The sequence below is a fragment of the Culex pipiens genome, chromosome 2 (genome assembly GCF_016801865.2).
Source record: "Culex pipiens pallens isolate TS chromosome 2, TS_CPP_V2, whole genome shotgun sequence".
NCBI lineage: Eukaryota > Metazoa > Arthropoda > Insecta > Diptera > Culicidae > Culex > Culex pipiens.
In genome coordinates, this window is record NC_068938.1 from 181,796,134 (window position 1) to 181,805,974 (window position 9,841).

Below are 9,841 nucleotides of genomic sequence, written 5' to 3' on the forward strand. Positions count from 1 at the left end.
CATTTTATGGTAACTTTTTTGAAAATAGTTGCAGTTTTTCATTTCTTTAAATTAGTGCCCATGTTTGCCCACCTTTGAAAAAATAGTTTTGAAAAGCTGAGAAAATTCTCTACATTTTACTTTATTGAACTTTGTTGATACGACCCTTAGTTTCTGTGATATTGCCATGCAAAGATTTAAAAACAGGAAAATTTATGTTTTCTAAATCACACTCAAATAACCCACGATTATCTAATGTCTATGTCTCAGCAACTAATGCTCCGATCTTCAATGTTAAAACCAAGTTAAAACATGAAGTATTCGAGAAATTTCTGATGTTATCGAAAACGATAATTTCATTTTTTTAATCAAGACTAACATTCCACAAGGGCCAAACATTCAATATTACGCCCTTTAAAAACAATACTAAAAAATTAAAATCAGTATTGGTTCAAAAATTTATAACTCGATCAATGGGACCATCCATAAACCACGTGAACACTTTAGGGGGGGGGGGGATTATGGCGGTTGTTCACGATCCATACAAAAAAGTTTTTTGTATGAATAATTGTCCACGAGGTTAGGGGGCTCTACGGATTCCCAAAAAAGGGGCCACGTGGTTTATGGAAGTGAGAAAGGGGTAGGAGGGTTATTGAATTTATAATATTATATTATAATAAAGGGGAATATAGTCAAATAGCAAATAATGATGGAAAGCTCTCACCAAGGAACAGCAAATCTTCAAAAGACACAGCCAGGTGGGTGGGGTCCCGATCGTCAGATCCCAAATTCTTGATGAAAAAAACAGGCCGATCGAATGAAGTGGAAGTGTTCCTTAACTCCGAATATCTCCACTCCAACAACGGCTGCAGCTAGGGGGCCCGGACCGCAGACCTCATCTGGCCAAAACTGCCATTTCATCCGACGACGACACTTGAGGAATTGAGCTGGTCCAGATAATCGTAGACCTAATTTGTATGGAAAATTATATGGAAAAACTAATGATGCAAAATGGCTTCTTTGGGCATACCGAAGGCACCAAAAAAGTTTCAGCCGGATTAAAAAGTACAAAAATTAAAATTTATACTAAAACTTTAAAAAAACAAAAATTAAAATTAATGAAAAAGACCGATTTCGTAATGAGTTGCTTAGCAGCGTTTTATTATATTTATTGATAAGCATTTTATTCATTTGCTTTATACATGATTTTCCACTAAACTTGTAGTTATAAAGAAACATTTGGAGAATTCAATGCAAACATTCATAAAAGATTTTTATTATGGAATATTTATTAATTTTCAAACTTTAATTGAATTTATGCTTTTCATTAAATTAGTTTTTTTTTTATCAAAATGATAGTGATTTTTTAAGTCTTTTGCCATTGTTAGAAAAACTGTCAATTTTATTTAAAAAAAATCCTAATTTTTTTCTTGATTAGTTCTTAAATTTTACCCGCACTGTTCTGAAATCTTAAAATTTCAGCTCGCCAATCAAAAACTTTGGGCATTCATTGATTTGATTAAAAAAAAAAGCTGTGGAAATTTGCAAAAGTGTTTGATAAAATTGTCTTTTTAATATCAATATTGAAAAGAAATTTTAGGTTCAATTCCGTTGGTTCTGGTTCTAGTGTTCTAACTATATAAATCAGCGTTTTTATTCAATTGATTTCAAGGGATCTGACGAATGATATCTCCAACCAAACTTATTTTTGAGAATCAACCTCATGTTTCCAAACAAAAAACGTTACAACCAAAACAAATAAACAAAAAGGATGCTTCCAATTTCAAACTACACAAACTTTTGCACTTTTGTCACTGACGCACACCATCACGATACACAAACTACCGACAAAAACACCAAGCAAAACTCCGAGATCTGAGCGTTGGAAATGTACGCAAAGTAGCAAAATCCAGCACACGATAAATAGTATTCAAAAGGGCGTCAACTGAGAGAAGAAATAAAGATCAACTAAGGTAAGCTCGTTAATTGTTGGGAAGAGAGAAAGAAACTGAGTTTTATGTTATGTTCAAGAGCGAGTCCACGAGCAAAGCATACCCATCTCGCATCGACCTCACCAATCTGCCTGAAATTTTCAGGGGTTGTTTGTACATAAAAAACTAGCATCTGGCCAAAATATGAGCACTCTAGGTCAACGGGAAGTGGGGCAAATCGGGACACAAAGTTTTAAGGTTCAGAAACGTAAATTTTTTTAAAATTGCTATAACTTAGGCAAAATTCAATTTAATTTCAAAATTCAAAATGCATCTAAAAGGGCTTGAAAAATGCAACAAAATGCAGGGTAGAGCATCCCAATTGGTTAAATCTAAAGGGAGTTATTGGCATTTTAGTGAAAAAATAGCATAATTTTCAAACTCAAATAAAAAAGTGTTCCATCCAGATATCAACTCGGTTCGACCTGCAGCTTGTAGGGGACATCTGGGACTACAATTCGAGACTGAGAACACTGTGGGTAAGGCAGTTTAACATATTAAATAAACACTTTTACTTTTAGTGATTTTTTTGGTTGTAAATTTTTGCTCGGGGGACCCCTTAGATCCCATTTTCTGGTGATAATTTTATCATATTCGTGTTCCTGAGACATTTTCACAATAGAAACATGCATAAAAATGTTTTTTTTTGATCCATTTTAACCCTTTAAAAAATAAAAGTTAAAAAAAATTATTAAGCTGCTTTTTTTCTGGTGTCATCTAGTATCCTTGGAAACGAGCTTAATTTTCAATAAATGTGAATCGAATTTTTTTTCACTTTTATATTTAAAGGGTTTAAATGGATCAAAAAAAAACATTTTTATGCATGTTTCTATTGTGAAAATGTCTCAGGAACACGAATATGATAAAATTATCACCAGAAAATGGGATCTTAGGGGTCCCCCGAGCAAAAATTTACAACCAAAAAAATCACTAAAAGTAAAAGTGTTTATTTAATATGTTAAACTGCCTTACCCAAAGTGTTCTCAGTCTCGGATGGTAGTCCCAGATGTCCCCTACAAGCTGCAGGTCGAACCGAGTTGATATCTGGATGGAACACTTTTTTATTTGAGTTTGAAAATTATGCTATTTTTTCACTAAAATGCCAATAACTCCCTTTAGATTTAACCAATTGGGACGCTCTACCCTGCATTTTGTTGCATTTTTCAAACCCTTTCAGATAAATTTTGAATTTTGAAAATAAATTGAATTTTGCCTAAGTTATAGCAATTTTAAGATTTTTTACGTTTCTGAACCTTAAAACTTTGTGTCCCGATTTGCCCCACTTCCCGTTGACCTAGAGTGCTCATATTTTGGCCAGATGCTAGTTTTATATGTACCGATTGGTGAGGTCCAAACGACGTCCCATACAAAGGGGTATGCCCTAGTCGTGGACTCGCTCTCAAGTTAAAATCATTCTTAATTTGAAATTTATCTGATTTTCTAAAACTTTAATAATTTGAGGGAAACTAATTTATTTGATTTTCAAGTTTAAAATAGTTTTTTTTTCCACTTTTTTTGTAAAAATATTCAGGTGATATTTTCAAAAATGCAAATTACATGAAAAACCAATTTCCCAACTAAATACAATTCAACCCTACCATCGAGGGACAAAAAACTGGTCCAAGAAGGTAGCACTGTAGGAGGGTGGAAGGGCCGCTCTCTCTCGCACGCAGACTGCAAAATAAGTTTTATCTTATTGTTCACGGGGCCGGGGCTGTCTGTTTTTATTATAAATACAATGCCACTTGCCTCCGGATAGATCACAAACGGTTTACGGTTTTTGCCGAGAGCAACGCGTAGTGCTGTCTGGAATCGCTTCAAAGGAACCAGAGGAGCAATTTTACACAGCTTGGAAAAAAAGGACTTTCCAAGGGAGGGGGCGAAAAAGTGGTGGTCCCAAAACTGACAAAACGGATAATTAGTGACGATAGTTGGTTGGACTGTTGGTGCTGCAAGAAGTAAGTGTTTCTAATTGCCCCTATTTCGATGGTGTGGAAACCACTGCCGGTGATAGTTGGATCGTTTAGCAAGTGATTATGAACTGGAAAGATAGTGTTTATTGGGAGTTGTGCTTTGTGAAGGAAAACTTGGTGACAGTTTAAATCGAGCCGTTTTTGTTTATCTATTTCAGTTGGACTGTAAAAGATAGCAAAAATGGTTAGTTCTGGTTCTGGTCTGGAATTCGACATTCTTCAGTACATTTAGTGCAAGATGTTTACAATTATTACAATGGATTTTTGCAGTTCACATCCATCTCAACTCAACGCAGCCATTTTGTACTTAACAGATCAATCCTTAAAAAATGTATCTTCAACATAGAGTACATCATGGAGAACCCTCGGAATAGATTTTATCCAGCCGTAACTTTGCACGGATTATCATAATAACAACCTTTTTGTTCACTTGAAAAAACTTGACGAAAATCAAGCGTTTACTGACATCATTAAATGTGTCATGCTGTGTTAAAAATTATGTACAGAAACCAATTTAACCCATTCAGGCCTGATGGTTAATGTATGGTTTGGTCCTCAGGATCATTTTCCCATCATCAACTTTTGTTTTAATTTCGGGCTCAATTAGAAGATCTTTTTAAAATGTTTAATGAACTTTAAGCAGAAAAAGCAACATTATATTAATTGTTACTTTTCCTACCAGCATACATTTGAGTAGTTGAACTCAACACTTGTTTTAAAAGTGATACTTTCCGATACTGCTTTGGATATAACCTCGACGAACTTCGTTGAATAAATGGACGATTCGTGCAAAAAAAAGCATTCCTCACAACTTGTTTCATACACTTCTTGTATATTTTTGTTTAAAAATTGTTTGAAATTCATTGAAAATACTTCAATAAATAACTAAATCAAATTGTGAAATTACTTAGTGATTCGAAATCTCGTGATACAATTTCATGAAATTATAATTATACAATTTGAAATCATTGAGATTTTAATTTTTGTATTTTTTTATTTGGGCTTAAGAGCGAGTTTTTCACCAATGTGTAACAGGTCGTATCGAGGTGCTCCGATTTGGATGAAACTTTCAGCGTTTGTTTGTCTATACTAAGATGAACTCATGCCAAATATGAGCCCTCTACGACAAAGGGAAGTGGGGTAAAAAGGGCATTGAAGGTTGAGGTCCAAAAAACCTAAAAAAAATCTTAAAATTGCTCACGTATGCGTAAAACTTCATCAATTCCAACTCTCTTAGATGCATTCGAATGGTCTTTTGAAGCACTTCAAAATGAGCCATAGATATCTAGGATTGGTTTGACTTTTTCTTATAGCTTTTGCAAATTACTGTTAAAAATGGATTTTTTTAAAACCCTGCTGTTTATTCGACCGTATCAATAAATTTTTAGGTTAGGTTTTGGCTTTCGGTCTGTTTGGGGAATCAAAACACTTGTATGTTCTCTTCATCCGACGTTTCGACCCAAAGGCCCAAAACGGGTCGAAACGTCGGATGAAGAGAACATACAAGTGTTTTGATTCCCCAAACAGACCGAAAGCCAAAACCTAACCTAAAAATTTTTTTAAAACCTTAATATCTTTTTGCAACAGCCTCCAACACCCATACTCCTTTAGGTCAAAAGATAGGTAATTTCATTGACTATAAGCCTGCGGTATTATTTTTTTGGCCAATCGCAGTTTTTCTCATAGTTTTTCGATTTTTCTACAACAAACATTTTACAACGTTAGTTTTTGCCCTGCAGGCTTCCATAGCGGCACTTTTTGGTCTCAATTTTGTCATATTCGGAATCCTCGAAAAATTTCACGTTAGTTAGAAGTATTGGAGTTGAATATTTGATTTTTTAAATAATTAAATAAAACATTTTTGAAAAAAGAAAAAGATCTTATTTACTCTGTGATCAATATGTCAAATGCTGTATCAAGTAGGCCCTGTTTTACCCCTAACCCATCAAAATATTAAAAAATATTTCAATTTATTCTAAATGGCATTTTTTTTAATAAAATTTACAACTCCAATACTTCTAACTAACGTGAAATTTTCCGAGGATTCCGAAAATGTCAAAATTGAGACCAAAAAGTGCCACTATGGAAGCCTACAGGACAAAAAACTAACGTTGTAAAATGTTTGTTATAGAAAAATAGAAAAACTATGAGAAAAACTGCGATTGGCCAAAAAGTTAATACCATAGGCTTATAGTCCATGAAATTCCCTAACTTTTGACCCATAAGAGAATGGGTGTTGGAGGCTGTTGCAAAAAGATATTAAGGGTTTAAAAAAAACCATTTATAAAAGTAATTTGCAAAAGCTATGAGAAAAAGTCAAACCAATCCTGGATGTCTATGGCTCATTTTGAAGTGCTTCAAAAGACCATTCGAATGCATCTAAGAGAATTGGAATTGATGAAATTTTACGCAAACGCGAGCAATTTTAAGATTTTTTAGGTTTTTTGGACCTCAAACTTCAAAGACCGTTTTACCCCACTTCCCTTTGTCGTAGAGGGCTCATATTTGGCATGAGTTCATCTCATGTATAGACAAACAAACGCTGAAAGTTTCATCCAAATCAGAGCATCTCGATACGACCTCTAGAACAAACCGAGCAATATTTACAAAAACTGCCTCTTAAGGCCGTTGCAATAAATTTTCAAAGTGACGCTAAGAAAAACTCATTTTTCGCAAAGTGATGAGGCACCACCAAATTTTTTTTACTGAAATTCATTAAAGTTTTTTTTCAGTAATTTAGATTTTACTGAATTCTCAGTTAACTGGTATTTGTCACTTTGACAGACGATTTACTGAAATTTCAGTAAAATGCTTGTCAAAACTACTGAAATTTCAGCAAATGAAATGTCAAATTATTTCGCTGAAAATGCAGTAATTTTCTTGTGGCAGTTTGACAGATCATTTGCTGAAGATTCAGCAATCGTAGCTGGTATTTCAGTAATCAAACTTTTATTTTGCTTGTCATTGAAAATGTTTACAGTACTGTTATTTAAACATCAATCGTCCAAACCTAAAAAAATGTGGTAAGCATCGAGGCATTTGTTTTTAACTTTTTTCTTACCTTGGTTTCTTAAGATCACAATACAAAATAAAAAAAATAACACAGCATTCAAGTGTTGAAATTATAAAAAAAAAGTTTGTCTTCGAATTCAAATTCTATTTTGCAATTTTTTTTTAATTCTGATGACCAGATCTTTCACGGATACTGAATTCTAAATCAAAATATGCGTTTTCCACAAAACAAATAAAAAAACGAAAATTTTAAAATACCTGTTTTGTGAATTCAACTTGCTCATTTTGTATTAACGTGAAGACTTCCATCATTGTCATGATTTTTCGTTCAAAGATATAAATTTTGCGTCGCTTTCAATATTTTGACAAAATTCCTTCAACTTGTTGTTTAGAATAGTGCCCTACACATGCTGATTCCTTTTGGTAACGATTATCCCATTCCTTGTAAAGTTATGGAAATCATCTTTAATCAATGATTGCCAACTAGGACGTCAATGACTGTGCCACAAAATTATATAAATTTTGAAGCACAATTGATTTAGGTCAAAAATTCTTTCAGTGGCTTCAAGAAGGCAACAACCGGCACACGCTGATTCCTTTTGGTGCTGAAATTCGTTAAATTGAATTTTCTACAGAATATTTTATAGTGATGATCAATTTTCTTCGAAAATGATCAACGTTTCTCCTTAACGGTTCTTGAAATCGTATGGAGCCTTGCGTGGAAAAAATAAATGAGGCAATTTTTTACAGCTGGGATCAATGGCCAAACTTCGTTGAAATCGAAAAATACAATAAAAAGTCGATTTGAAAAACGTCGAAAATAATTTGTTGGACTTTGTATTAGAATTTGGAAATTGAGTTTTTTTTTCAATTCTAGACAACCATTTGACATTAGTTTGAAAAAATGAATATATTTTTAAGTGAAAATCTTCATATTTTTTCAAAGAATTTACGAAAAGATTCAAAGAATTCATTCATCGTATCAAAAACAATGTTTATGTTAACAATCAGTACATCCATACAATTCAGTACCGCAAAAGAAGGTGAAAAGTCAAATTTGAACCACCCTAAATACTCAAAACTTTATATAAATACTCAAAACTTTATTTAACTCGTGGAAAATGTGTTTCTGCAAGTTAGCTTCACCATAAGTCGAAATGGGACAGAAAAAATAAAAAAAATCAAAAAATTAATAAAAATAAACATTTTATGTTCTACAAAATTCATTCCATTTATTAATATGCCTATGAAATGCAACATATTTTAAAATTCATTAATACTTTCTGATTAATCTTTTTTTTTTAGAAATAAGAACACAATCACAGGGTAATTCTCCACCAACTCACACGAAACTGGAAAAAGTTGCCCCGACCCCTCTTCGATTTTCATGAAACTTTGCCCTAAGAGGTATTTTTCCCCCTGATTACGAATCCGAGCTCCATTTTTCAATATCTCTTGACGGAGGGGCGGTACGACCCCTTCCATTTTTGATTTAGAAAAAATACGTGTTTCTCAATAATTTGCAGCATGACATAGTGATGGTTTGGAAATTTGATGTCAAACTTGACGTATTCTTCATCGAATAAAAAATACAAAAATAGTTTTAAAAATTCTGCTATTTTTTCGTTACTCAACTGTAGTTTTTATTTTTTTTTTTGTGATTTTGCAGGGTTATTTTTTAGATTGTATCTATGTTTACAAAGTTGTAGAGCAGACAATCACAAAAAAATATGTATAAACATAAGGGGTTTGCTTGTAATCATCACGAGTTATCGCGATTTTACAAATCAATGTTTTGTTATTTAGGAATAATATTTTTGCTTTCAATTGTTAGTTGCGTTTCTTTTTGCTTTTTTTTTCAAATTGAGTTAACTTTCAATTTCATGTTATCGAATTTATAGGCCAACACAGGGGTTTTTCAACACACTTCTGTAAATATTGAAATAAATTTCCTGTGAAATTGAAATTGATTTAATTATTTGAATAAAATGTATTGCAAACAACAAACATTAAAAGAATCTAATCTCCTTTCATTTCTTCCTACAGGTTCACCCCCCACCATGCGGCACTTTTGGGTGTGCGGGCTGGTGCTGCTCGTGCTGGCGGTTTCGCTGACGGCGGCCCACAAAAAGGAGGAATCGTTCGAGGAGAGCGGCGGCAGCGAACACGGCGCCGAACATCACGGCAAAAAGGGCGAAAAGGCGGACAAGGGCTACAAGTCGAAGCACGGGCTGGAGAAGAAGGAAAAGGGCGACCACGGCAAGGAGGAACACGAGTCGCACTTTGGGGAGGAAGGTGGCCACAAGAAGGAAAGTCACGACGAGGGGGAGGAGTTCAAGAAACATCACGAGGAAAAGAAGGGCGAAAAACATGGAAAGCACGGTCACAAAAAGGGTCACAAGAAGGGCTCGAAGACCACGGGGTACCACAAGAAGGCCCACAAGGACGATTATCACAAGGAGCACAAATTCTACGATGATGTGCACAAGGAGGGCAAGCACAAGAAGTACGGAGACTTCCACGAGCACCACATGAAGGATGCTGGAGAGCACAAGAAGGGTGGTCATCACGATTCGGCCCACAAGGAGGACCACTATGCCAAGAAGGGACACTCGGAGAAGGGACATCACGATGAGGACCACAAGGGCTGGAAGAAGAAGCATGGCCACGAGTCGCACTACTCCCACAAGGATGATTACGGAAAGAAGGGGGGCAAGAGTGGAGGCAGCGAGCATGGGTTCAAGAAGGGGGGACATCACTAGAGTGGTAGTGAGTTTGTATGAGTGATTTGTTTGAAGGATAGATAAATGTAAAACGTCGATTCGTTTTTGTATAGGATTTTAAAAGAGTAAATAAAAAAGTATAATTTCAAATTTTAAATAAAAA

General features: G+C 34.5%; 1 protein-coding gene across 1 annotated transcript; it reads left to right on the forward strand.

Annotated features, from left to right (window-relative positions):
- The first annotated feature begins 3,725 nt into the window (after positions 1 to 3,725).
- LOC120429767 (putative eggshell protein) lies at positions 3,726 to 9,841 on the forward strand. Its single transcript, XM_039594833.2, has 2 exons — positions 3,726 to 3,928; positions 9,002 to 9,841. The coding sequence occupies exon 2, from the start codon at positions 9,016 to 9,018 to the stop codon at positions 9,715 to 9,717; it is 702 nt and encodes a 233-aa protein (XP_039450767.1). The 5' UTR covers positions 3,726 to 3,928; positions 9,002 to 9,015; the 3' UTR covers positions 9,718 to 9,841.

Bases quoted from the DNA above. Each gene is read 5' to 3' on its own strand.
- LOC120429767 (XM_039594833.2), top strand. From the start codon at position 9,016: ATGCGGCACTTTTGGGTGTGCGGGCTGGTGCTGCTCGTGCTGGCGGTT.